Source organism: Netta rufina (genome assembly GCF_964035555.1).
Source record: "Netta rufina genome assembly, chromosome: 22".
Taxonomy (NCBI): domain Eukaryota; kingdom Metazoa; phylum Chordata; class Aves; order Anseriformes; family Anatidae; genus Netta; species Netta rufina.
In genome coordinates this window covers 3,201,684-3,229,041 of record NC_140146.1, presented here as the reverse complement: position 1 = coordinate 3,229,041, position 27,358 = coordinate 3,201,684, and the positions used below count along the sequence as shown (strand labels likewise).

The window sequence follows — 27,358 nt, the reverse complement described above, 5'->3', positions numbered from 1 at the left end:
TTACTCACACGCTATGAAAATATTCTGAAAGCAGAAACAATAAACATACATAAAATCAGGTGCCAGTACCAGGAAATCCACATTTTTAAGGCTGGTTTAAGTGTGGTGACGTAGTGGCTGCTCAGCTTTCCTGCAAAACAGTCCTCTTCCTGACAGCAAGAGTGGTCATTGTACTGATGTAAACACACTGATGTAAAAAAAAATGTGGTTTTACCTCACAATATTCAAACCGTGTGGCTAGCTGCCCATTTTTTTGGTAATTATTGCCTTTAACCATCAGAATTTCCAACAGAAACCCATTTTTTCAGCACACACACGTTGTATTTACCCCCAAACCTGCCGAGTTACCCTGGCAGCCTTTGATGAACGCCCTCTGCAAGAGCCACAGCAGTTTGGTAACAACACGGTCTGCTGGGTGAGCCAAGTCCTCGGTCAAAACCAATTAATACATTGAACAAGCAAATACCCCCAGAGCAGCACCTGCTAGACTTGGAGACCACCTAATTTCAGTGAAAATGGAGTATTTTGCATCATCCCATCCTGACAACCCACCTGCTCTTAGCTATGGGTCACAGGAGCTGAATGAGAGAAGAAAAACAAAGGAGGAGGCCCTGCTGCTCAGTCAACACAACCAAAAAGCAGCTATTTGTTCTTAGAAGGGTGACGTAGCCACACTTAAAAGCTGCGCGGAGTTTTTCCATCGGTAGCCGAGCCCTCACAGGCATGTTTTAATACTTGGCAATCATCTGCTAGCCCCAGTGCATCCTTGCTGTTATTTTCAGGTGGTTTTAGGGGTTTGACCTCAGCTACAGCCTCTCTTGAGGCGTCGGAGGCTGCCGAGGCTGTCGCTGAAGCTGCTGGAGACGACCACAGGGCAAACCAGTTCTGTTTCTGTCTTCCCAGATACGCCATCCCCGCTGGGAAGTGGCACCTTCCTGAAACAAATGAAAAGGACACGGAAGAGGCCTCCTGCTCTGAGAAGAGAACAACCTCCAGAGACGAAAAATCAGCAGTTTCAGAAACCAAAAGGGCCAAAGGCTGGCGGCTGTTGAAGGAACTTGTAATCACACGCATGGAAAAAAAAAAAAAAAAAGATCCGTCAATGGGCAGCGGGTACGTACACGCGAGGTGGGATTTCAACACGCAGCCTTTAATGTACACGAGGCAGCTCCCAGGGAAGCTTCTGGAACTCAGCAAGCTCCAGAAGATGCTGGGGTGGCTGAGACACGAGGCATCCCGCCACACAGAGCACCTACAGCTCTGCCTCATGCCGCTCGGCCTGGCGGATGCACAGCACGGACCTGGGGGGGATCCTGCACTCCTGCAGGGTCCGGCTGAGGTCGGGGAAGCTGCGGCGCGGCACCTCCGTGGTCTCGATGCTGCAGCGCTCGTATTTGGCTGCTGTTTTCTGTTCCGCCACGCTCAGCACGGTCTGGAGGCTGTCTGTGGGCTTGAAGCAGTGCTCAAATCTCTGACCGGAGGGGGACCGAACAGCAAGCAGCAGCTGGGGCTGTTTTTGCAGCGCTTCTTCCAAACTTCGGGGTGACAACGAGGGGCTCTCCCGTCTCGTTTGCCCTCCCGGCTTCTCAGGGGGACGCTGAGCACACGAGCTTCCTTCACCAGGGATGTGAATTCCTGCCAGCCCGCTGGCAGATCCTCGTTCCCCAGAAGGAGCTGGGCTTTGCTGAGCACCCTCCTGCCCCCAGCTCGCCTCGTGCTGGCCGCTCGGCTCTGCCGCCGCGTCCTTTCTGCCGATGGAGGGGAGCACCCGGTACTTGTTGAGCGAGGAGGAGCTCCTCAGAGGCACTTGCTGCAGGAGCTCGGGGATCTCCTCCGGCGACACGTGGCCGGGTGGGAACGGCGGGTGCGTGGACGAGGCTCTGGGGCTGCTCCCGAACTCATGGGGAGCTGCTGGTGACGATGGCACTCTGCAGGGGAAGGCTCCGGAGTAACTGAAGGCTGACCTCGTGCGTCCCTTGGCAGATTTTGGCCGGGTGACGTGCATGGCGGCGGCAATTGGCTGAAAGAAAGGGGCTGCGGTGCTCGGAGGGACGTAGCAGTGAGCTGGTGCTGAGTTCAGAAGAGCTGCTGTGGCCATTGCTTCCCAGGACACCTGCAGGGAGGGCAGCAGAAGGAAAAGTTACAGGAACTGACCCAAAACCTATAGAATTTAACCTCCCTGCGGCTTTTATGCCGGGTGCCATCCAACAACAGCAAAAATCCAGGATGTTGTCTGCGTCCTGCGGTGTGATAACGCCTGGTCACAAATCGCCTCAAGTTTTTGAGGCTGAGGGCATCGGAAAGCTGCACCCTTCCCCTCGCAAAGGAAGTTTGTGATGGAAAGAGCAGAAACATTTGCTGTCGAAACTAGAGATGAAGTGAAAATAGGAGATGAATGAGCTAAGCACGCACCTGGCCCTTTTGCTCCTCCTGTGACGAAAAATTAAGTTCCTGCTCTGGACTTTCTGGTTACGACTGACTGCTTTGGGCATTTAAAAAAAAATCCCTGATGGTCTGATGACATGCAGGAGGGAGGGAACAAGCTCTGTGGGAACACTGCAGCTGTGGCTGGTTTGTTTGGCCGTTCAGTGCCCTCCCCAGCCAGGGCTCCCACACAGCAGCTCTGACTCTCACCCAGGCAACTGACCGCAGCCTCCTCGCACCCACACGGGGGGGTTTGGTTTACTAAACGCTGACACAAAAGCCCCAAGGCAGTGAAGAGGAATGCCTGAAGGAGCTGCAGAGCTTACCGCACATCCCCTGTTGTGCTGGCAGCCTAAAGAACAAACCCCCGACCCACCCAAAGCCACCATGGTGGGATTCTCCTGAGCGAGGCTCTTTAAACCCCTCAGCACTGCACATGCCAGAGGCTCACCGTGGTGCCAACACGGCACACGTCACCTTTGGGTGCTGCTGTGAGAGGCTGGGACGGGGAAACCACAGCGCCCATGGAAGGGGAAGGTGGGGGGGGGTGCAAAGTGCTGCAGTCCCACAGCACGGGGAGTGAGCAGCGGGCCCTGAGGGGGGTCAAGCCCCAGCCCCAGGTGTGTAGCCTGGCCTCAAGGTCCCAAAAGAGCCCCAAGAGGCCCCCAAAAGGCCATGAAAGGGCCCCAAAAGGCCCCAAGGCGCCATAAAAGGCCCCCACCAAGAGGCCCGAGGCCCCCACAAGACCCGAAAAGGGCCCCAAGAGCCCCCTAAAGGGCCCCAATGACCCCAAGAGGCCCCAAGAGGTCGCAAAAGGGCTCTAAAAGGACCCAAGGCCCCCCAAGAGACCCCAAAAAAAGCCCCAAAAGGGCCCCCAAAAAGCCCCCCGGGCCTCCCGCCCCTCACCTGCCGCCCGCCGCCCAACACGGCCGCGTTGCCAAGGCGACCGCCCCACTTCCGGCCGCGCGCCGGGCCCCGCCCCGCTACCACAGAGAGGAACGGCCGCTCTGGGCAGAGCGCCGCCGGCCGCGGTCCTCCCGGCGCCATGTCCCCGAAACCGCGCTGTTTGAACCCAAAAAGCGGCCCGCGGTTGAGAGCGCGGCGCTGAACCCTCCTCCCTGTTGGTGCTCGGGATCGGGTTTTAACCCCCTTCCTTCTTGGCAGTAGCCTCAGAGCAGTGTAATCCAGCAGCCTCACCTGAGTAAAACCGGGTGAATAAACACCAAACTCCCACAAGCACCCTTAAAAAATAAAAATAAAAATAAACAAAAACCACCCTAACAGAGCTAAAGCAACACACCGGGGGCTTTTTGGCTGAGAGCTGGCAGAGCCAGCCTGCCAATGGCAGCGGGCAGGTCTCCTTTCAGGAAAGCAAGAAATGGGCAATAAACGAGGGGATAATACAGAAACTGCCTTGGGACACATCACACGGGGCCATGCGGGACAGAAATGGGCACAAAGTGGCCCAAAATGATGGTGTGGGTCTGATACGGGCTTCATTTATCGGTGTCCCCGTGTCCCAGTGTCCCGGCACCAGGAAGCCCTTGTGGTGCCGTGCGGGTGCTGGTGCATTAACAGGGCTTGGACCGAGGGTGCCTCCATCCTCCTCTATTCTGTGATCCTCTGAATACAAAACATGTGACCCTTTTTTTCTTTTATGTCCAAATTTCCTTAGAAGCACGTTTAATTACCAAGGGTGGAGCTGTGCATACACATGCCGATAGCGCCCGCTTGTATGTCTGTTTGCTCTGGGCCCCATGGCTTCTCCGAAGTGATAGCCGCCTTTGTTCGTTATCTCCTCTGGCGCTCTGCCTCCCTTTGCATCATGTCTCAGGCGCGGTGATTCAATGACCTGTGCTCAAAAGGCATCTCAGATGGGGCTTTCATGGCGCTCCCAGCCTGCTTGGCTGATGATCTCATTTCACAGACCCTTTGCCCATGCATGGGAAGCCCGAGGGTCTCCTGCGCCCTGATGTCAGGACAGAAAAACCGTAAAAAAATAAAAAACAAAAATAAAAAAAAAACACCTCTGCCCTGCCAGATATTCACCTTCTGGGCATAAATCACTTGTGTCCCGTCTCTCCAGCCACCTAACCCCACGGTGGTGATCTTCGTGCCTGCCTGGAGAGCAGAAGCATCATTTCAGAGGGAGCACTGCGGCCGTCTGGGTTTCGTGTAAGGGGGGAGGACAAGGAGCCGCTGCGCGATGCACGGACCGAGGAGGGGGTGGACCTCTCCCCTCTCCATCTATATAAAGCAAACCCGTGAAGCCTCGGCTCCGCAGGGTAAGGAGGGTGGGATTTTATTGCCTTCTTACTTCAACAGCCCCAGGGAGCTGCTCGCTGCCCGCTGCCTCGGCTCCCTTCTCTGCCAGGATGAGGAATCTGCTGCTCGCCCTGCTGCTGGCTTGCGGTGAGTTGGGTGGTGAGGTTGGGGTCTCGTCCACCTGGCATGAATATCACCCAAACCCACAGGCTTTGGGCACATTTTGGGGCGTGCAGGTGTTGGCTGAATATTGCCGTTTCTCCACAATGCCTGGCATAGGGCTGATATTTATTTCAAGAGGCGCTGGGGCCCGTTGTCACCTGCCAAACCCCAGGCTGCTGCTGGTGATGTGGCACTGATGGCCAAGGGATGCGAGTGAGACAGGGCCTATGAAGAGACCGCTGTTACCTCCTGTGAGGCCAAATTTGGTCACTGAGAAAAGCAAACAAAATCCAGAGGTGGTTTGGGGGATTCCCAGAGTCTTGTGCTGGCACCCCAAGAAGAGTTCACGTGCATGGGAGCAGCACCGTGAGACTCACTGCTCTGCTTGGTGTGCAACACGGTGCGGGTGCTGCACGGGGAACACTGTGCCGGTGTGAGCGTGTCCCCCTGTCCCTCTGTCCCCCTGTCCCTCTGTCCCTCCACAGGGCTACAGCCAGCGCGTGGCAGCGTTCTGGAGCTGGAGCGCATGATCAAGGCAGTCACGGGGAAGAGCGCGCTGCTCTCCTACAGCTGGTACGGCTGCTTCTGCGGCATCGGGGGCAGGGGCACCCCGGTGGACGCCACCGACAGGTGAGTGCCCTGCAAAAGCTCCTCGCTGGCAGCTCCGAGAGGGGTTTTGGCACCATTCTGGAGTCACTTTGTGCTGCTGCCAAGCCGTTTGCTCCTTCCCTTGCCCGGGCAGGGCTCTGACGCTGACACGGTGTCTCCTGCAGCTGCTGCCGTGCCCACGACTGCTGCTACAGGAGGCTGCGAGAGAATAAGTGCAGCCCCCTGATAACCCCCTACCAATTTGAGGTCACCGACGGGGACATTGCCTGCGGTGAGTATCAGGGGGAGTTTTGCAGCATTCCCCAGCGTGGCAGTGGCCAGCGGGGTTCAGCGGGCAGGGGTGATGCCCTGCAGGGTGCTGGGGCTGCCCACAGACCCCCCCTGCCACCACAGCATCTCCCACAGCCGACACCAGCTTTGGGGGCTGGAAAAGCCACTGCTGAACTTTGCATTTGTCCCCCCGCAGGTAACGAGCAGAGCTGGTGCAAGAGAGAGACCTGCCTGTGCGACAAGGCGGTGGCGTCGTGCTTCGCTGGCGCTCTGCCGTCCTACAATCCGTCCTACCGCTTCTACTTCAAGCTGAGATGCCGAGGGAGCAAGCTCCAGTGCTGAGGGGGGTGGGGGGAGCAGCGTGCTTGTGGGTTTTAAGCGGTTTTCCTCATTACCATGGAAAGGAGAGGGTGATATGGGCACTGAGCGGAGCTGGAGCCCTCCGCTCTGCAAGGCTGTGTTGGATGAGGAGGTCCCCCAGCTCCCCAAAAAACACATCGCTGTTTCTTTTCAGTTTCTTCCTCCTCTGACCTAATTTCCCAGAAAAAAAAAATGTAAAATAAAAATGTGAATAAAAGATACGAGAAGTGCTCTGTGGTGTGTTTCTGTCATACCACGGAGCAGCAGCAGCAGCACCCAGGCTGTGGCACTTGGTGAGAGCTCTTGCACCTCCTGACCCTGTTGCACCAGCTGCCCGATGCTCCGTGGTACCAAAAGCAGTCCCAAAAAGCCGGAGGTGTGATGCAGACTGCAAAATTCAGCTACTCCCCTCTCAGCTGGGTCTATCCCACCGCGGAGCTGCTCGAATCCCAGCGCTCTGCGTTCAGAAATGGGGACAAATCCACACCGCTAAGCAAACCTCCCCGGGGTCTGCCAACGAAATGATTTCCTTCTGGTGAGCCTGCTTCACCTGGTTCAGCCAAAAAGGCTGCTCCCAAAGCCAAAGCCAGAGCCAAACCACAACGGTGCACTGAAGGGCAGGCAAGGCGTGGCAGAAAGGTGCTTTTAGAGGAGGAAAAAGAAGTGGGAAAATGTGGGAGAAGGTTTGAGACCCTCCTCTGATGTTTACTCGCTAAGAAAATTTGACAGTTCTGTTGACATTTCTGAAAGGGGATTCTCCCTTTCAGCTGCCGTCACCACGCCGTACTTTCCACAGGCGAGCCTTTATTTTTATTTTTGCCAGCATTTAAGGATTGCCTTCCCCCTGCTGGCCCTGTGCAGGGAAACCCTGCTGCTTCCCCAGCATCACTGCCAGCACCGACCAGGGGGCCAGGGGTGGTTGCATTCCTGTAAAGGGGAAGGACGGCGCCTTCTCCTTTCCTGAAAAGTCCCATCAGCAAAATCGGGGTGAGCTGACCGCCCGGCAGCGGGTCAGCAGAGGTGGGAGCAAGCTCTATATAAAGGGATCCAGGCTGACCACTGCCCTGTGAGCGGTGGAGGCTTCCCCGAGGTAAGCAGGGATGCAGGAATGCTTTCATTTATTCCCTTTCCCCCTTTCCTACCTTAACCAAAAGCTGTGCTGCGAGCAGGGATGGAGGCACAGGTAGAAAAATCAGGGCCGAGCAGCAGAGGAGAGGCTCTTTGAGACACCAGGCTGGGGCCGTATCCCTCGAGGGCTCCAACTTTTTCTGCTTTCTCTTCATTTTGCTTTTTTTTTTCCCCTTTCTTCGCCACCAAAGTCTGGGCAGCACCGGGCCCAGCCTCCCTGCTCCGTCCCCAGCCAGGCACCGCCGCTGCCCCTGGGCGAGGGAGCAGAGAGGAGAGGCCACCCGCCACGAGAGCCTTGCTGATGCAGCGGGGAAATGATGTGGGTTTGGTTTCTTCGTCCAGAATCACCAAAAAGATGAACTCCCTCCTCGTGCTGGCCGTGCTGTCTGCCTGGGGTAGGTGTCCTGGCTCTCAGGGTGGCCCCAGAAGCATCCGACACCGCGCTGGGGGCCAGCCCTGCTGGGTTTTCCTCCTTTCCCTTTTCCCTTTGTCACCACCTCTCTGAAACTCATTACAACACCCTAAAAAATGTCCCTCCCACCCTGGGAACAAGTCCCCTCCTGTCACAGGAGGAGAGGCTGCAGCAGAAGACCCCACACAGGGGTACCAGGAGGATGGCAAAGAGGCGGCGTCCTCGCTGCTGCTGCTTTAACGGGGGGGACAGGGGTGGTGTCAGCCCCGCTGATTTTCCCCCAGGCTCATCCCTGGCCGGTGGGAACCTCTGGGATTTGCAGAAGATGCTCACGAAGGTGACCGGGAGAAACGCCATCCTGTACTACTCCTTCTACGGCTGCTACTGTGGCCTGGGTGGCCACGGACGGCCCAAGGACGCCACAGACAGGTGAGCACCCACTCGAAATCACTCTGCCCAAATTTTACCATCCTGTGGACACCTTTGGCTGCAAACCTGGGGACTAGGGGAAGCAGGGAAGAAAAAAAAACACCACCAAAAGCCGAAAAATCTTACACAGGTGCTGCCAGCTGCACGACACCTGCTACGACGGCCTCCTGCGCCACGGCTGCGATGCCAAGAAGCAGCGCTACCGCTACAGCTGGCACGGCGGCAGCCCCACCTGCCGTAAGTGGGGGCATTGAAAAGGGGTTTTTTCCCCCCCTCAAATACAATCAAATGAGAATTGGAGCTGATCCCCTGCAGGTCGAGACTCCTGGTGTGCCCAGCTCTCCTGCGAGTGCGACCGCAGCCTGGGGCTGTGCCTGAGGAGCAGCCTGCGGAGCTACAGCAAGCGCTACCGCCTGTACCCCCGCTACAAGTGCAGGTGACAGGGGCTGGGGACAGCACGAGGAGGAGGAGATGCTTCGGGTTTGCCCTCTGCTCCCAATGGGGTTTTGGGCCTGGAGCCGCACACCCGGGCTGAGCTGCGCTCCTACCCGCCTGGGCCACGTCGGCGTTGAGTTTGTATCGGTGTGAAAATAAATCCTGGGCTTAAAACATCCCCGTTTCCTCGGTGAGCTGCTGCTGGGCAGGGCACAAGCCCTGTAAATGCCCAGCGTTGCCCTCCCTGAGCTCGTTGCAGGCTCTGTGGACACTCATCGGGCACTGGGAGGGTGCCCTGTGTACCACCGGGTCCCTTACAGCATGTTCCCAGTGCTCCCAGTTACACCTCAATGCCGTATAGGACTCACCAGTGCTCCCCCCAGCAATCCCCAGATCTCTCTAGAGCCTCCTAGCACTCTCCTGGTTCCCCCCTAGTGCTGCCTAAAGACCCCTCCGTGGCCTCCCAGTGCCCCCCAGTACATTCCAGATCCTCTGAGCACACATCCAGTACCACCCTGGGCTTTATAGAACCATTCACCAACCCCCCAGAGCCCCCCAGTGCTGGCTGGAGACCCCCCAGTACACCCCCAATGTCCCCAGGTGCTGCCTGGAGCCCCTCGACACCCTTACCAGTGCCATCTACAACCTGGCAGTGTGCTCCCAGTGCCTCCCAGTGCCCCCCAGTGCCCATCAATCCCCTCCTGATGCCTCCCTGTATGTTGTATGTGGACCTCAGTACTACCCAGTACCCCCAGTACGCCCCCAGTTCTTTATAGCACCTGCAGTAACATCCCTGTACACCCCACCACCACCCTGTGCTGTCTGGAGCACTCCAGTGCCCTCCCAGAAAGAACTGGGGGGAGTACTGGGAGCCTCCAGACAGCACTGGGGGGCAGCAGGAAGGCAATGGGGGCTCTAAAGAGCACTGGGGGCACTGGAGGGGACTGGGGAGCCCCAGGAAGTCATGGAGCCACTATCAGCAGGAGGGTGCCTGGCAGTCCCTAGCCAGCACCGGGGGGTCACTGAGAGTTTACTGGAAAGCTCTGGACGGTACTGGGGGACAGTGGGAGGGCACTGGGGTGTCCTGGGAAGCACTGATAAGCTGCAGACAGCACTGGGAGTGCACCAGGAGGCTGCTGAGAGCCCCGGGGTGGCACCGGGAGGGTGCTTGGGGGACTCTGGGCTGCGTAAGGCCGGGCTGCGAGGAGAGGATGGGTTTGGCCGGCGAGCCAAGGGGCGTAGCAGGACGGCGTGCGGGGTTGGAGGAAGCATTTTGGGGCTTCCAGCCGGGAGCTGGAGGGCAGCACTCGGCAGCCAGCGAGGATCCGGAGCCGTCACCGTCCCCCGGTGAGCAGCCCCCAGCCTCAGCCCACCGCCAGCACCCATGGGGCTGCTGGAGGGACAAAAATAGGGTGGGGGTGCTGGAAGGAGGCGGCAGCATGCCGCGTCTCGCTCTGTTATTTAAAGGGAGAAGCTCGGCAGAGGGGCTGCAGGCACGGTTTGTGGCTGCCCAGTGCTGCCTGGGTGCCAGGAGCGGCGGTACGGGAGCGGGGAGAGGTCTGGGCGGCGGGGCAGCACCGGGATGTGTTTACACCCTTGGTGTAAGGAGGCACCCCTGCCTTTCTCCCTCCAAATTTTGAGATTTGACCTCATTTCAGAAGAAAGTTTGCTGAGCGGTGTCGTTTCTCCTCCCTGGTCCGGGTAAGAGGAAGATGAAGATCCTGCTGGTGGTCCTTGCCCTGCTGCTTGCTTGTGGTGAGTGCGGCCAGGCTGCAAAACATCCCCTGCTCCAGCTGTCCGAGGTAGATTTCTGTACCTAACTCATAAAATCCCACTTTCTGGTCGCTCCAGGCATGCTTGCTGCTCACGGAAAGCTCCCACCTGCATTCGCCCCGGGGCTGGAGGGCAGCACGGTGGGAAACCTGACTGCGCACATCTGTGACTCGGGATGGGGCCGCGGGCACGCAGCGAAGGCTTCAGCGCACCGGTACAGCAACAGCAGGTTTTTGGGGAAGCGAGGCAGTGCTCACCTCTTCTTTCAGCCCTGGAGAGGCAGAGACAAGCAGTTGAAACTGCTGGGATGGCAGCGGAGGGGCAGGAGTGGTCCCAAAGCTGGGATGCACAAAGGCTCTCTGGGTGGCACAGGGCTGAGAAGAGGCTCGGTGTAGGACAGGGGAAAAGCAGGATGGGGCTGGAGAGCATCCCAGAGCAGCTCCTGGGTGCCTTGGTGCAGGAGGGGATGCAAAGCCCTGCTTGAAGAGACTTTTGTGGACAGGTTAGAGAGCAGCCACGGCTGCGTTTCGCCTGCGCCAGGCTCTCCTTCTCGCTGCAGGTGCTGCCGGCTCCGTGCCTGCTGCTACGCCCGGCTGGCCGCGCGCCGCTGCCGCGTGGGACAGAGCCAGCGTCTCGCCGCCCCCCAAGTGGGGGGTCCTGCCTGCCGTAAGTCCCCTGGCTGAGCTTTGGGATCACCCTGGAGTCATCCCCCAAGCACCATCCCTGCGCTGTTCTTCCTCTCGCTCCCCGCAGGCTCGGGGACCCGGTGCCAGCGAGGAGCCTGCAAATGCGAGCGGGCGACGCGGCTCTGCTGGGCGCGCAGCCGGGCGCTGCTCAGGTGCCAGGGCCGAGGCAGGCGCTGCTGATGGAGTGAGGCCCTTCACGAACCCACCTCCATGCTGGTAAGCAGAGGGGGGCTCAGCACGGCGCCAGGAGCCCTTCCCAACCCTCTTCCTCGGGGCTTTGTTTTGGCTTCGACAGGAGGAAAGCCGCCCTCGTGCGAAGCTGCGTCATCAGACACTGGATCCGGGGAGGGAGAGCTGCACAGATGCGATATTTCTGCTCAGAAAAACAAGGGAGGAGCGGGACACCTGCGCCTTGTCTCAGTGAAGGGCGAGATGATGGAAGCCAGCACGAGCTGGCAATTTGTCCCCTTTGGCTCCAGCTCCCCACGCGCAAGTCGCTGCACGGAAACGTCGCGGCTCCCCCAGCTCTTTGCTTCATCGCAGAATGAAACTAAAATAAATATTCCAAATAAAAGATATAAAATATTTTTGAATATTCCAAGTATTCCAGAATAAATATTCCAAAATAAAGCCAGAGAGCAAAAAGCTTTGGTCCTATTTGTGCTGCGACTCCACTGTACCCAGTGACAACGCCTGGCACCGGGGAGAAACTCACCTGTGCGCAGGGCTTCCTGCTGAAATACCCAAACCCTAAAAGTGGAGCCGAGCAGCAGAGCCCAGAGCCTGTTTCAAACGTCACCCCCGATGCCTGGAGCCCCTGATTTAACACTGACAGCAGGAGGTTCTTGCATCCTGCAGCAGCGTTTCCAAACGGCTCAGAGCTCGCCTTTGCCTGGCTTGTGCCTGGTTTCTCCAGGTGAGGCACGGCACGAGGGTTTAGGCACTGCTGGAATAAAACACGTGCCAATTTCTGCCAGGCGAAGGTTACTTCAACAGCAACCACATGGCTTCGGTCCCAGCCTCCAGGCTCCCGAAATTTGCAGTTGCCTCTAGGCAGAAGGGCTGGAAGCTGCTGTGAAAGGCTGGGGACAGGCACAAAGGCGCAGGAGGGCTGGGTGCCGATGAGCTTTGCTGCCCTGGGACAGCCAGGGAGCTCACGCTTGCCTAACTCTCAGAACAGAGCAAAACATCTTTCTCACCAGAAAAGAATGTTTCGGCCTTATTTTGCAACAACCCCCAGCACGTCCCCTAGGAAAAGGCAGCTTAGGCTGTGGCTGCTTCCTCCTGCCTCAAGCATCCCAGTGATGCAGGTTTTCTGCTGGTCTCACCTCCTCCGAGGACTTGGAGAGCACTGCAAGCTGCCACAGGGCTCTGCAGTGAAACACAACCCCAAAAATGGGGACAAAAAGGGTTTTTTTCTGGGGATGGAGGATGCTCTGCGGTGCCCTGGCCATTGGCAGCTGCAATTCCCACCCCGGCTTGCCCCAGAGCTGACCTCGATCGCACTAGGAAGTATCCCTTAAATCGGGAAGCACCCCTCGAATAAGGAAGTGTCCCTCAAACCAGAAAGGTTTCCCTCCAGCTGTGAACCAGGTGCCTGGTGTTTAGCCTGGGGGGTGGACGAGCACCCACCAGGAAGGAGAGCGCAGCCCCGTGCCGAGCAGCTGCTGTTTGCAGGGCGTAAATCAAGGATCAAATCCTTGCCGAGATGGGACAGGGGCACTCGAGCAGACAGATTGCACACCAGGATGAGCTGAAACACGCTCTCTCTCTATTTAAATTCTGGATTAATTTTAACTTTCTATGTATTTTTCTGCTCAGACATCTGGCTGTACAGATCAGCTCATTTCAGGCTCCAGGGGCTGCTCTGTTACCTCAGGTGCAATAAATGGGGCTGCAAAAGCGCTGGAGGCAGCACTGGAATTGGTGCACGGTGTGAAAAGAGGCAACTTTGTGTAAACGTGTGTGTAAATTCAGCAAAAGCCGAGGCTGTGGTGCTGCCAGAGGGGCAAAAACCCCATGAGCAAGGCCCAGCCTCATCTGGGCATGGGAAGACAAGTACCAGGCAGGGAAGAGAGACTTGCTGAGGCCCTGAGCCCAGTTCCTTTTTCTCACCATCCCTCTGATATCCACGCAGCCACATCCTCGTTCCCTGTCTCAGTTTCAGTGACAGGGGATTTCCTCTCCCTGTCTCAGTGCCGGGGTTTCTGGCAAAGTGCTCCGCGAGGCACACGACACTGGGCATCTGCGACCTCTGTGCCAGAAAAAATGGCTAAAATGGTCTTTGGGCATCACCTCATTAGAGATGCCCTCCAAGCCAATGACACCATCACCCCCTTTATCAGCCTTCCATTATATACCACTCACATTTTTTTTTCCTTGCCTGGAGGCTGATCTGGCAAGGGGCATCTGGGCACCAGCAAGCTTCCAGTTGCACAAAAATCCAGGGGAGGGGGATGCTTTGCACTGGTTGTGTTTTTTCCCTGCCCAATAGAGTAATTATGGCAACCAGTAAGACACAGCATGGAGCTTTCTAACCAAGACATCAAAAAAAACTAACAGCCATCCAGGAACCATATTGCTGCTCTTTTCCCTCGAGTTTTCCCATTTTGTTCAGGGCGCTGAGATACCCGGAGCCGTGCACAGGCTTGACCCAACTCATCCCAGTCCACCCAAACCTCCCATCAAAGGGCGCCCCGACTTTTCTGAGAAAGGGATTTGCATCCGAGCAGGCCCCCATCAAAGCGGAGAGCAGCTTGCACACGTAACGGGACCGATGTGGCGAGGACTGTCAATATTTGCCCGCTGTGGAGACAACAGAGGAGGAGCCAGGCTGAGCGGGCACATGTTGGCTATAAGAGGTGCAGCTGAGCGCACCCTAAGGTGCAGGACCCGAAGGCTCACCCCACTCCGGAGCTGCTCGCCGCCAGCCATGAAGCTCTTGGTGCTCCTCGTCTGCTGTAAGTACCCCCTGGAGGCAGCAGGGTGATAACAGCTTCCCTAAATCCACCATAATTCGGGCGGTTTTGGGGCGAATGGTCGGGTGGGGGCTTTGTTCTGGTGCTCCTAACGGCAGGTCTCCAGTCGTAGGGCTGGTCCCCGTGGACGTGGATGGCAGCGCGTTTCAGTTTGGTGAGATGATCAAGCTGAAGACGGGTAAGAACCCGCTGGCGTACAATGGCTACGGCTGCTACTGCGGCTTGGGGGGAGGCAAGCAACCTCTGGATGCGACGGACTGGTGAGTGAGGAGCTGGGGGAGATGGAGAGGATGCTCCCAGCCCTCTTCTCCTCCCAAAGCTCAAACCAGGGTGCAGCTGGAGCAGGCACTGCGGGAGCCACCGGGTGGTAGCCGCTGCAGTGATCTCCCCGCTGTTCCCCTGATGGCACGGTGCCTTTTGTGATACCAGGTGCTGCCATGCCCACGACTGCTGCTACGGCAGGTTGAAATTGTTATCCCCTGGCTGTAATCCTGTCCTGGTCCGTTACAAATACTCTATCTGGGGAAGCCGGATTGTCTGCGGTAAGAGACAGCGCGAGGCCAAAGCCACGCTCTCGGGGAACCTCTTTTCCTTGGTGTCCTTTAGATCAACCTGGAGGGGGTGGAAAGAGGGGAAAGGTGCCAGGAATAATGCAAGTAATGGTGAAGTTTAGAGCTAGGAGACCTTCCAAAGGATGGGGGTTGCCCTTCTGTAGGGGGCAGATAACAACGTGACCAAGGTGGATGCAGAACACTTGAAGTGACCTGACTTGGACGGGGACATGGCGCTGTCACCCCAATTTCCTGATTGTCCTCCCATCCACCCAGAACAAACACTGCCATCTGGGGGGGGGCAAATCAAAAAGAAGCACATCCTCATGACCAGAACAAGTATCTATACAGAACTAGATGTAAAGGAAATTAAAAGCTCCCCCTGGGGTCATGCTTGGTTTGTAGCCACTCTGTGCACCGGGGTAGGATGGTGGCAGGAGGGCTGACTACCCGGAGTTGATGGCTACGTATGCCAGTGGGAATGATTCAAAAGATAACCTCCAACTCTTGCTCCTTTTTCTCCCCCCCCCCTCCAAGGAGCTGGGACTACCTGCGAAAAAATAGCCTGTGAGTGTGACAAGGCAGCAGCAGAGTGCTTCAAGAGGACCCTCAGGACCTACAACAGACGCTACAGCAATTACTCGAACCTTCGGTGCAAGGGCTCAAGTCCCAGCTGCTACAGAAGCTAGCCTTGAAATCAAATGGAAATGCTCTAAATTGATTTCTTCTCCTGCAGTGAGATGGAGTAAGGCACAGCTCTGGCCCCGGCTGCACCAAAATGTCATTCGGAGGCCGGACCCTGAACCTGTGCACAAGGAAAGCCCACCCACTCCTTGTAACTCAATACATCATGGAAAAAAAAAAAAAAAAAGATTTCTTCAAATAAAAATAAGTTTCAAAGACAATTTCTAAATGCATCTAATGTGTTTTCTTGTTTCAAGGCTCAGTGCCTGGGTGGGTGGGAAACCTGTAGCTCTCCCCAGAGACCTGATGGGTCCAGCACCCCAGGGCAACCAGACCAGGGGGGAAAATGGCCCCATCCTGCTCACAAATTGACTCCTTAAGCAATTAGTACTTACTAGGGCACCCAGCACTGCCAGCAGCTCCTCCAGCATCACAGGGGTTTCAAGTTGGCTCCTTCTTGCACCCCCATTTTTGAGTAGGTCCTCACAGGGTTCTGGAATGAGGCAGGTCCCCCAGGAGGTGCATGGCAGCAGCAATTAGCCCTAATGAAGAGCTGCTCATCACACCTGGGAGGTGGAAGTGCCTCCATGCTGCCTTTGGCCTCAAAGACTGTGCTCAGTTTGGCACCCGTCTGTGGGGTTGCACCCTCTGTGGGGTGCAGAACTCCGTAGGGGCACTATGGGATGCAGTTTGGTGGTGGGACTTGGTGGGTCAAGCTGATGGTTAGATTTGATCTCGAAGGTCTTTTCCAACCTAGATAGTTCTGTGATTCTACGAGGTTATAATTTTAATAGTTTTTCTACAAGGTTGTTATTTTTATATATATTTATATATATTTATATTTATATATATATGTATATATATATTTTTTTTCCTAGGGTCACTCACTCAATGGCTTTCCACTGTTAGAGAGGGGATTTCTTCAAGTTATATCTAAGCTTCTCCTCAGTCAGAAATGTGAACCAAACATTTCTATCAAAAAGGAAAGATGAGAGAGAAATGAGCTGGGATAGAGCTGATTAAGTCAATGCTGCCCTCTAAGGTTTGTGTGTGCAAACAGGCTGTGCTCCAGGCATCAGCAAGGCTCAGTCACACACACACAGAGTGACACGTGCACACATCGCCTTAATAAGATTGTATTAAGAATGACCCAATTTGCCCACCTTTGTCAAAGTTTCCAAACACCACGAAAGCTGACAGGTGAGCATGTGCCTCAGTAGCCAGAGTGCATCCACAGAAATGGTTCTGGTCACAACTACTCAATGCCCAACCTTTCCTGCCTATTAACAAAATGAAGAGATGCAGATGCATTAAAATAATCTGGAAGTTTTGCTTTTAACCCACACTTCCCCCAAAACACCATTCACCCAGCTTGGCTGGCACACCTGAGGGTGCAGAGGGACCTGGGCAGGATGGGTCGATGGGCAGAGGCCATGGGATGAGGTTCAACATGGCCAAGGGCCGGGTCCTGCGCTTGGGGCACAGCAACCCCATGCAGCACTACAGGCTGGGGGCAGAGTGGCTGGAAAGCTGTGCAGGGAAAGGGACCTGGGGGTGTTGGTTGATGCTCAGCTGAACATGAGCCAGCAGTGTGCCCAGGTGGCCAAGAAGGCCAACGGCATCCTGGTTGGTTTGGAGAAGAGGAGGCTCGGGGGGACCTTATTGTTCTCTGCAACTGCCTGAAAGGAAGCTGTGGGGAGCTGGGGGTCGGCCTCTTCTCACAGCTAACTAGTGATAGGACCAGAGGGAATGGCCTCAAGTTGTGCCAGGGGAGGTTCAGGTTGGAAATGAGGAGACATTTCTGCTCAGAAAGAGCAGTCAGACATTGGGATGGGTTGCCCAGGGAGGTGGTGGAGTCACCATCCCTGGGGGTGTTTAAGGAAAGGTTGGACGTGGGGCTTGGGGACATGGTTTGGTGGGTGACACTGGTGGTAGGGGGATGGCTGGACAAGATGATCTTGGAGGGCTTTTCCAACATTAATGATTTTAGGATTATTCTATGTTCTTTAAAACCTTTATTGCACTCAATACCCAAAACTGGGGATTTGGTTTGGTAACAGAAGTGCATGCCCCACTGAGCATTTAAAAAAGGAAAGGGAAAGAAAACTCTTGTGTAGTTTCAGCAGAACCCAACAGAAAATGAAGGCACCTTCCAGAATGCTGCTGCACATGTGGATATCATGGATGACTTTCTTTGCTGTTCAAATATTGCAGATGAGGCAAGACTGGTGGTAAATAACCAAAAAAAACCAAAAACATCCCTCCACGGCTGGGTAAAACAAAGGTGATACATTTACCTGAACTACCTTGACATGCCTGCTGCCTTCCAGTCTCATCACACCAGTGAAGTGACTTGCACTTTGTCCCACTGAAGCTTTCCATTCTTTCCACTTTTGTAAAAGTCAGGTGGGAAAGAGAATTCCAGAAGTACCATTGCTAACAGGTCATCTAATGGTTAGCATAAAATGGATTTTACTGATTTTGAAACAACACTGAAAATTCAAGGCTCATCCATGTTCTCCTACCTACCAAATACTATTCAGATTTCCCTCTACAGTAATTTCTAATGCCTACCACAGGCACTTACAGCAGCACGTAAAATGCTTCTTCACTTCCCAGACACTGTCCCTCCATAAAGCATACGAGCTGTTTTATATTTCTTTTTATTTCTGCCAAGCTCTTCACAGGAACCAAAGTAACTTTTTAACAAGCATTCAAGCCTGTTTGCCTACACCATCAGTATTTAAAGTACAGCTCCTTCCTTTTTGTTGTTCAAATGCTCTATTAAGAGCAGTAGCAGAGCACATTTAGAAATACTACCTCAGGTTTTGGCATTTCAGTCAAAAAAGGCATTTTCATTTCCATATCGATTTGGAAGCTTCAAACAACGTACTGAAGAAAAACAACAATGTTCCTTACTTTGTAAAAATGTATTTTATCTCTGCCCTTGCTGATGAAGTGCCTCCTGTTGTTTACTGTGTGTAAGTGCACATGGTTTCTTAAAGCTTAGTGCTTGATACAAGTCCAAAACCTGAGTGAGGCTGAAATACTGCAAGCCACAAACCTAGGGCCAAATCCTGCAGTCCTTACACTTCAGTCTAAATTCCCTATAAAAGTACCACAGCATTCAAGCTATACATTCCACAGTACCTAGTGAGAATATGCGAGAGGAATTTAAGATGAAAATCCTATTCTGGAAAAAGCTTGATTTATGAAGAGTGAAGCAGGCAGGGATCCCAGTGATCACTGCTGCTTGGAAGCTTGTTCCCAGAACTCTCAATCCGTTGGCTATACAAATTTCATTTAGAGACTAACAACTATCAAGTTCCTGGCTTGGACTAAAGCTCTGCAGTGGCCCTACAGCTCCAAAGTATGGCAAAGGAGATGAGATTCCAGATGTTCGAGTAACAGCACTCGGCAGAAATCCCATGCCTGCTTATAGTGTATCATATTGCTACCTCAGTAGACTTTATAGATCAGAAGAAATGGCTCTGCAGTCCCAGGAGCCCACTTGTTTAATTCTCTTGGATGAGAAAGAAAACAGGAATATTATGTTTGATAGTGTTGGCTAACACTTAGTTTTCGGAAGGATTCTGTTCCTCTGTTCCCTTGCTTTTCAAATTTAAATAGAAAAAAAAAAAAGTGTGTTCCTGAGTTGAGAACTGTTAACGCTTTCCCTGACAGTAAGGTAAAATAAACCTCCTCTAAGCATAACTATGCACAAAGTTGCTATAACAAATCTAAGCATATCAAGAGATCTCAAAGCAAGTCTGGCATTGCTGTGCGAGGAAAAGGTTCTCACCTTAACCTAACTCCAAAAGAACAAAAATAAACCTCTACTTATTTGTTAAGTTTAAACAAATAAACTTCTCTCACACAGGTTGATGTAGAATTACTGCGTAACTGCCCTGCAGTTGAAGAAACAAAGTTCTTATGTGCTCAGAGATCTCTGCAGAAATTGATTTCCAGATGACAGCGGGTGCTTGGAAATTTGCTTAAGAGGAGTTTTCTCTCGATCAGTTTCCTTTGCTTTTCTCTCCAGAATGCTCAGAACAATCAGTCATATGTTTAGAGCTGTCATGGCCTTCACCAAGGTGATCTGGTTATCCGAGTCCGTCTCTCTCCTGTTGCTATCTGCACAGTTACTTTTGTTGGCCAAGACCTTTTGTCGGTGCCTTTCTTCCTGTCTCTTCTTTTTCTCCAGCCGTTGCTGTTCCTTCTTTTGTTTTTTTGATACCTGAAAAGGGAAGAATGAAAACAAAGTTGAAAACAGCCATTTACTGCCCAGCTGGGGAAAAATAGCACACTGGAAGGGAGACAAGCAGATACCAAAGCAGCTGCCAGAAAATTTTTATTCCAGACCATCTGAACTTTGTGCACTTTAGAAAAAGTGCTGTACGTCACTAATGAACACTTGACTTGGAGAAAAGTCACAACTGTAGCAGCTACAAAATCCAGTAAGTGGAAGCACTTTTTACTTCAAACAAGAGAACAATTGCTGGTTAAGAACTGCTCTAATCTTTAAAGGATGTCCACATATCACTGTCAAACGACCCTTCACATACCTTTGGGTTTTTGCTGGATCGACTATTTTCACTAGATTTAGGCAGTCCTTTGTGGTTTTCTATTTCATCTTGATGAGAACTCTGATTTCCGAAGATTCTTGAACCACTTCTGTTATCTTCCCGCAGGGCTGAGGTGCACGATTTCTGACCTTTGCTCTGAGGATCGCGCTGCTCCTCAGCACCTACCAACAACAGAGTTTTTTCTCAGACACTCTATACACAGAAGCTGTCTCTGTGTCAGCCAATTCCTTCTTCCAGGCTTTCTGGAACTGTTTTTTTTGGAAGCTGGATTGAGTAGGGAAAAAGACAAAGTTCAGTAGCCTCTTCTGTCTGCTCACATAGGACAACATATTCTTCATCTGCTGGAATGTGGAAAGGGGACACTCCACACTAATCCAGTGGCATGCTGTTATTTTACAGAACTTCAGTGTAAAGGTCTAGTAACGTCTGCTTGTAACTTCACAGAGAGGACCCTATGTCACAGGCAACCAAGGGAAAAGCCAGGGACTCTAGTGCTCAAGAACTAGGCTACACCTGGTGCTTCAGGTTCTCCAGAGAACAGATCTAGGATGGAACATGCTCTGAGATACTGGTAAACCTGAGTTATCTGGTGAGGAGGCCGCAGAACGGCTCCAGGGATTACTAATCTTACATGGAGTTTTCAAGACTGTAGAGCAGAACAAATGCAAAACAGATCAATTAGGATATGGTATGCTCAGTGGCTCATACGAACTTAGCTCAGTGCCTTCAACAGTGCCAGGTCAGTCTCACAACACGCACTGTTACTGAAAGGCTCCACAGGTGCACAAAATCTGCCCTCATAACCTTCCCGAACACAGAAAGGCTGAGGCAGCAGCACAGCCAACAGGAAGCTTCCACTGCTACTGTCCCTGTTGAACTGCTGTTTACAGTGAACGATGCCTCAGAAGAATGCTGTCTGAAGTTAGCAAGTGACAAAGTCCATGTACTTACCAATTCCTTCCATTTCCTTCACTTGAAGGATGGCAAATATTGCAGAATCTACGTTGTAGTCTTCCACTTTCAGAACCTGGCTTACTAACTCAATGTCCTGTCCAACAGAAAGATAACATTAAAGAGAGTTCCAACCACTGACATACAGACACCTCTTTGGCAACCATTTGCACCACTAGGAGGGGGCTGCTGTCTGCTTTTATGACCTCCAATCAGCCCATACTCCATTTCTCAAGAAGGTGAGGGAAAAAAACTTCAAAATCTCGAAGATCCCAGGAAAAAGGACTATACTATTTCAGTATAACTGTTTCACTCTTGATCCTTTTCATTCTCTGCATTTGCACAGTACAACCTGCAGTAACCACACAGGTTATCTAGTGACCACAGCTAAAACCGAACATCCTGAATGACTAGACAGTTTGTGAAACAAACTCTTTAAAATTTCAAAGTAAATTTTCTTGAGAGACTGTAAGACAAACCTTACAAAACTGTTCAATATTCACACACAGTATGCATTTGAGTCTAGGACAAAATGCATTCCAATTTGTGACTGTAGTAATGAAATTGTCCAGGACAAACACTCTCTGGAATTTTTCTTAAGGAAGAAAGGGTACTCAATACTTACTGAACATCCAGTTGCACTGCACACTTTTTGTATAGCAGCTTCCTTTTCAACTTCAGTCTCATCTTCAGAGCCACTCTTCTCTGGCTTCATTTCCTCCTCATTTGCCTCACTTTTGGAAAGCATCTAAAGGAAAAGTAAAGTGTACAGTTATTTCATCATACACAATTTTTTAAAAAATCTGTCATTAACATAGATTTAATTTTGGCACAAATTTCTCAGAAACATCCTGTATCAAAGAGTCCTGGATATTGTGTAACTTCTGTTTGCTCTGGAACCATTTCCCACAATTTATACACTGTCAAGCAAACTCTCATAGTACGAGATCATGTACACCAACAATCACTGGCTTTTTAAATGAAGTATCCATTTTCTTACAATATCACACATCATACAAATGTGTGCATAGAACTCTGAAGACAGCACAGCTTATTCCTTAACAGGAAAAAGTGAGATATTAAGAGAATTATTGTATCTGGCCGTTGCCTTTCCATCCGTTTCCTCCCTCCCGTTTGTTTTTGCATTTGAGGTGATGAGTACGTAATTTAGATGGGGTTGTTTCAAGACTTCTACAGCCCGTATCACTGCACCACATTCAAGGCTGATTTCCAGCCCAGTAATTTAAGCACTTCACATACGGTCTCAAGAGAGCAGGCAGTACTAATTACAATCACGTTAGGAATTTTTCTATCCCCACATGAGACAGGGACCAAATTCTTCTCTCGATCGCAATGCAAGTGAGAAAGCAAATCAACCAGTAACAGTCAGCTGTTATTTATCCCCACAGCCATCTCAGGTCATTCTGTCGTAACCAACCTCCATCTGAAGATATGCTGGAGCTTCGGAGTCATCGTTGAATCTCCTCACGCTGTCATAGTGCTCTCCATACCGATATGCAATGTGCAGCTCCCTCGCGTTGTTTTTGTCTGTGCCTCGAATCTAATTGAACCAAGCAGACCACAAATGAGGATTTGGCCTTAACTTCAGCATTGGATTTTTCTTAGTATTATTTTTTGAAGCAATGAGAAACACTGTGCTAGGAAGCAAAGTACGTAGCTACTGGAGTATCTTTACACAGGAAGTGTTGACCTAATAATCCAGATGTGCCTACAGTATCAACAGAACTTCTGTCTCAAGGATAAGATAAACAGCACGGGGTCAGTTCACAGAAGTTACATCATTACAAACAAAACATGATATGAAAATACTTCAGGGCTAAGCTCAAAGCGATTTCCTAAGTTTTCTACAATTTTCTGATCATCTCTTCCAGCCCCATTTTCAGCAACAGCCTCCATTCAATAAACGATGCCTTTTTCCCCTCAAATATGAGGAACATGAGTCTGGTCTCATCAGGACCACAGTGGAAACCCTCACCCAGAGTAAGCTTTGTTCTGCTGTTGTGACAAGACGGTGTTTTAATGATTCACATTCGAAGCTGACATTTTTTGCTTTTAAAAGAAAGACCAATAAAGCCAAACCATGAAAATTTATTAACTCCACTCAGGAGCACAGATGTTCCTTTGCTTTGTCAGCATCAATTACAGCAGCTTCCGTAAGAGAATTCTCGCTGTGGATATTATCTATACTGATGCAAGAACAATTCCTACCCCGATCATAAGGGTCTCAAGCTATTAGCTAAAAGCCAGCAGCATTTCAACTCCTGCAAGGAATGCAGAAAATTACACACCTGCAAATCTCCTTTGCTTACCTGTCGAGCCAGAGTTCAAAGATCTGACACCCTTGCTGGAGAAGATGACAGTAAGCAAACAACAAAAAAGTTTGCTTTAGGGCTCCAGAGTTTCCCAATCCTTTTACGTCTTTTCCCAACTTACAGAATTTACACCAAGTCACCTTTCGACTACGTCTGCACTCTGAGTTACATTAACAACTTCAGATTTCACAATAGATATTCTTCATTCATCTATTTTACACTTGCTCACCTGTAAATTCCAACTCGGTGCCTGGTTATACTTAACTCCTGCCTTTTATCTTATTAAGTTGTTTGCTGCGTTGGATTTCAGTAAGATCTGTCATCAATATTTTTCATTTGCCAGAGTCAAAATAGGTATCTAACAAATGCTGAAGCTCTTGAAAGATTCTGAAATTTGGCAACTACTGACAAAGAAACCGAAGCTTCTTTGTGTGTGCTCTTTCCAAAATACACTGAAATCGTAAGTAAAAGGTAGTTGCAGTTAAAAAAAAAAAAAAGCAAAAACACAGGGAAAAGGTGAATAGTAACCCCAAAAGCCAACAAAATAACTTACACATCTGTGCTATCTTCTATCTCTATATTTGCGGTCACTATCAAAATATAAAAAAAAAAAAAAAAAAAAAGGTAAAGGGTGCTTAAAGCCTTAAGAAGTCAGCATAGAAATGCCCAGCTCCAACAGTCTGAGAAACAGCTGGAGGTCCCGAACACTTCTCCTGCTCACATTTCTCCACCTTAGCTTCAGCACATGCCAGTGGCTCTCTTAAAGTTAAAGGATAATGCACCATCTGCTTTAGAGTTGAGACCAACAGAGAGATTCACACCATCTGCTTAAAGCATCTTGCTGGTCTGCTTCTCTGGAAATGCTCTCTTTGTAATCTAGTCTTTCCAAAATGCTGGTGGGGCTCAAAAAAAAAAAAGGATGTAGAATATGGAAAATTAGCAACTCGGTAAGACTGTCCCCATGTTGTGATCCCCTCTGTGTGGGCAGGGGACTCCGTACATTACAATTATTGACAGCTCTCTCTACTTATGCCATTTTCATGACACACCCTCACTAACAAAACTCCACTCAGGCACACAAAATGGAACCTCATCACAAACGTGGTATTTACAGCCCAGGAAAGGTCAATGAATGGGAAAAAGGAGATTGAGTTTTCTGAGAGGATGTGCAAAAAGATCGATAAGAGTTCAGTGCACTGAGGTGAGTATTTGGTTCAAAACAGCAACAACACATGAACATCACCTCCATGACCTCTCCTGCAGGGTCATTACCTCCATTACCTCTGTTCTCTCTCGCAGGTCAAGCAGTTGATTATTTTTTTTTATACATAGGTGAGCTGTCTTACTGCACATTGCTGCCACATAGATACAGGTTTAAACTTATTTGGGTTCAGAATCCATCTAACACTGTTTCAAATGTTTCCAAAGACACCACCTACAGCTTTTACCTGGTCTTTTTTTCTTTACTGCCCTGTTTCACCTACATACTTCACTGGTACTCTGTGAATTCAGCTTAGCCCTTAAACCCTCTACTACCCTCATAAAAAATGTCAAGAAACAATCCTGGCTTGGATGTAGGCTCTCACTTGCTTGATGAACAGGCAGACACCAAGTACGGACCCATGCCAGTGTGGATCTGCCACAGGAAAACAACAACAAAAAAGAAAGCAGGAGAGACCCAATGAATTACTTCTTCCAGTCCCCAGCTGCAAGAGGAATCCACAGTGCACAGTCTTTTCCAGAAGCTGATTAAACACCACTTTAAGATTTTAAAATCTTTTTTTCCCTCTCCTGCCCAGTCTAGAACCTCATTTTTCCAGTTGTCAGAACCACCAACTCCTCATTCCAAATTCCACAGAGAACTTGAGGTTTCCTTCAACGCTCAAAAAGCAAGAGCCAAGGTAACTATGGCTGCCAACCACTATATTTGTTTTCTGTGAACAGATCAGGAAGTTTCAACACTGTTTGTATCCATCAGCTGAAAATTAGGCCAAAATATGGAAGTTTTGTTTCTCACCTGCCACAGTGGAGCATTAAGCTGATGAATAACCACATTCATTTGATTGTTCCTTGCAAAGGCCACAATAGCATCGTTGCCAGCAAAGGTACCCGGCTTTGCCAAGTTGGTAACTAAAGGAAAACAAACATTCAGAAAAGATGAAGAACTGGTTTCTGAGACTTCAAAAAGCACCGGACGTTTAGCAAGTAAATAAATTTCAACAAGGGCCCAAGAAATTTTGGAAAGGAAATCCCAGCTATTAAATGGTAACCGTAGAGGCAAGAATCTGGTAGCAACGGAGGTTACTAAGTCTTAAATGGCCACATAAACCTCCAAAAGCACAGTACACCCTTTGATTATGCAAGGCCATCAGTTCTGTTTAAAGCTCTGAAGGTAGGTGCCATGTGCTGAATGACCAGGCTACTTTCATGCAGCACCTGCATGTCAGCTGGCACATACCCAAAGCTGTTAGAACAAAGGCTGTGTTGGTCTCTGCTTTCCATCTTCCCCTGGGTTAACACTACGAAAAAACAAGCGTCAAGGAGAAAAAGAAATACAAGGAAATCAGCCACGCAACACCCACTGCTCACCCTTGAACACTTGAAGTTTTGAGAAAACTTCAGTTTCTCAAGTTCCTTTTGAAAACACCAAATTATTACTTCTAGACTTTCTTTTTCTTTCCTTCTCTGAGTTCTTCCTACATTCAAACAAGTTCCAGGAGAAGTTTAATAGCTCATCTTTCTACAGAAAGATAACAAAGAGAAAGGCAAACTCACTGCTGTTTCTAAAATCTAGAGAGTGGCCACAGCAAAGCTCAGGGATGAGAAACGGTTTAGTGGAGAGGTACTCAAAGGAGATGTAACCTCATTTTGGAACAACCCCTTCTATTAGCGCCTGCAGAGTCTGTACCGTGTTTGTCAAAGGGCACATCATCTTCCACAAAGGGTTCGAACTCCTCCCGCTGCTTTACCATGTAGTCCACGGTCTCCTGGCGATGTCTGAGGTGGTTTCGGGAGTGTCCCTCAAGCTGGTCACCAAGGGCCCGGAACAAACAATTGCTAAGGGGAGAGAAACTAAATGTTAGCGTTTCTGAAACGCTGCTCTACAGAGAGCAACATTAAACCAATGACCTCTGTGTACAAGTGGAAAAAACACAGCCTGGGCAGCAGGAGACGAGATTGGGCGCAGCGGGTGCCGGGCGGGGGGGGACCCACGAACCCCTCACAGCCTTTGGGGGACTCGGGACGAGCAAGGAGCGACCCCCCCCCCGGGGTCGGGGACCCAAGGCCGGCCCCGGCACTCACCCATCGCCCGGCACCTCCCGCAGCTTGAGGCCGAGGGCTCGGAGCTGCCTGGCGAGGCCGCCTCCGCCCGCCGAGGGGCTCGGGGCTCTCCTGCGGCCGGAGGGCCGGGCCCTGGCCGCCTGCTTGCGGGACATCCCCGCTCCCTGCCTCCGGAGGAGGAGGAGGAGGAGGAGGAAGAGGAAGAGGAGGAGAAGAGGAGCCCGCGAGGTGGCACTCGGGGAGCAGCGGAGCAGCGCCGCCAAGGGATGTGCTGAGGCAGCTCTGCAGAAGGGAAAGGCCAGGGCGAGTTTCTGTCAGGAAATCCCTGTGAGGGTGCGTCCTGCGAGTGCAGCCTGGAAAGGGTTGGAAAGAGCCCGATTCGGTGCCTCCCTCCTCTTCCTCAGGCTGCACGGGGAGCTTGTGTCTGAGCCAGGAGCCGGCAGGGAGAAGGGACCCGCTGGGACCTGCTGGGACCCGCTGGGACCCGCTCCCGGTTTGCCCAGTTGGGAGTGAACCTCAGGTGTGTTAGGAAAAGGGCTTCTTCACCCATTTTCTGGGCACAAGGTGGATGGGGAGCTGCTAAACCACAGGGAGCACCACCACCGAGCCTGGTGCTGCAGCTGTAAGACATCTGGGGCAGCTCCAGAGCTTGGTTATGAGCCCCAAACTGAGACCACGGCCGCAGCTGAAGGCTCAGCACCAGGAGATCTGTTAGCCTCCTGCTCCGCCACCCTTCTGGCAGCGAGCAACAAAACCAGCCCCCAACCATTAACACCATCCAGTGCTGCCTTCGATCACTGGGTCCATTTTAACCCATCTGTGGTTACCCATTTATTTTTTTTCTTGCCCTACTTTGCCCTGCAGGTATGACAAGACAGTTTGCCTGATGCTCTCAGATCCCAGTTCCTAGCTCTGTTCAGGCAGTGCATCCAAACAGCTTCCTGGTGAAAGCTGAAAAAACACTCCCAAGGTGGAAACAGACCCAGACGTACAGAGTGAGTCAACTTCCCAGGCACAAGCATTACGGGTGTGATACAAGA

General features: G+C 51.6%; 6 protein-coding genes across 7 annotated transcripts; 4 read left to right on the top strand and 2 right to left on the bottom strand.

Moving 5' to 3' along the window:
- Positions 1 to 71: 71 nt before the first annotated feature.
- Positions 72 to 3,363, bottom strand: UBXN10 (UBX domain protein 10). The gene is made up of 2 exons (XM_084300321.1): positions 3,331 to 3,363; positions 72 to 2,113 (listed from the first exon to the last, which is right to left on the bottom strand). Exon 2 carries the CDS (start codon positions 2,096 to 2,098, stop codon positions 1,253 to 1,255), a length of 846 nt encoding a protein of 281 aa, XP_084156447.1. The 5' UTR covers positions 2,099 to 2,113; positions 3,331 to 3,363; the 3' UTR covers positions 72 to 1,252.
- A 1,436-nt stretch (positions 3,364 to 4,799) lies between these two features.
- LOC311217966 (phospholipase A2, membrane associated-like) lies at positions 4,800 to 6,072 on the top strand (the record flags this gene model as incomplete). The annotated part of the gene is made up of 4 exons (XM_084300382.1): positions 4,800 to 4,836; positions 5,337 to 5,481; positions 5,625 to 5,731; positions 5,927 to 6,072. The coding sequence occupies 4 exons, from the start codon at positions 4,800 to 4,802 to the stop codon at positions 6,070 to 6,072; spliced, it is 435 nt and encodes a 144-aa protein (XP_084156508.1).
- Positions 6,073 to 7,573: 1,501 nt separating this feature from the next.
- LOC311217867 (basic phospholipase A2 homolog) lies at positions 7,574 to 8,499 on the top strand (the record flags this gene model as incomplete). Its single annotated transcript, XM_084300224.1, has 4 exons — positions 7,574 to 7,613; positions 7,915 to 8,059; positions 8,190 to 8,296; positions 8,375 to 8,499. The coding sequence occupies 4 exons, from the start codon at positions 7,574 to 7,576 to the stop codon at positions 8,497 to 8,499; spliced, it is 417 nt and encodes a 138-aa protein (XP_084156350.1).
- Positions 8,500 to 9,738: 1,239 nt separating this feature from the next.
- Positions 9,739 to 11,578, top strand: LOC311217928 (uncharacterized protein). 2 transcript variants are annotated; one of them, XM_084300323.1, is made up of 6 exons: positions 9,739 to 9,841; positions 10,153 to 10,249; positions 10,346 to 10,481; positions 10,827 to 10,933; positions 11,021 to 11,169; positions 11,249 to 11,578. In XM_084300323.1, the coding sequence occupies exons 2-5, from the start codon at positions 10,207 to 10,209 to the stop codon at positions 11,131 to 11,133; spliced, it is 399 nt and encodes a 132-aa protein (XP_084156449.1). In that variant the 5' UTR covers positions 9,739 to 9,841; positions 10,153 to 10,206; the 3' UTR covers positions 11,134 to 11,169; positions 11,249 to 11,578. The 2 variants fall into 2 exon arrangements, with proteins under 2 accessions (XP_084156449.1, XP_084156450.1); XM_084300324.1 differs by lacking the exon at positions 9,739 to 9,841 and adding an exon at positions 9,958 to 10,033.
- Positions 11,579 to 13,729: 2,151 nt separating this feature from the next.
- LOC311217866 (group IIE secretory phospholipase A2-like) lies at positions 13,730 to 15,171 on the top strand (the record flags this gene model as incomplete). The annotated part of the gene is made up of 4 exons (XM_084300223.1): positions 13,730 to 13,836; positions 14,030 to 14,191; positions 14,361 to 14,473; positions 15,020 to 15,171. 4 exons carry the CDS (start codon positions 13,730 to 13,732, stop codon positions 15,169 to 15,171), a joined length of 534 nt encoding a protein of 177 aa, XP_084156349.1.
- Positions 15,172 to 17,267: 2,096 nt separating this feature from the next.
- On the bottom strand, positions 17,268 to 26,473 carry OTUD3 (OTU deubiquitinase 3; the record flags this gene model as incomplete). Its single annotated transcript, XM_084300024.1, has 8 exons — positions 17,268 to 19,403; positions 19,732 to 19,913; positions 20,704 to 20,800; positions 21,329 to 21,451; positions 22,142 to 22,264; positions 25,054 to 25,166; positions 25,945 to 26,093; positions 26,340 to 26,473. The coding sequence occupies 8 exons, from the start codon at positions 26,471 to 26,473 to the stop codon at positions 19,227 to 19,229; spliced, it is 1,098 nt and encodes a 365-aa protein (XP_084156150.1). The 3' UTR covers positions 17,268 to 19,226.
- Between the last annotated feature and the right edge of the window lie 885 nt (positions 26,474 to 27,358).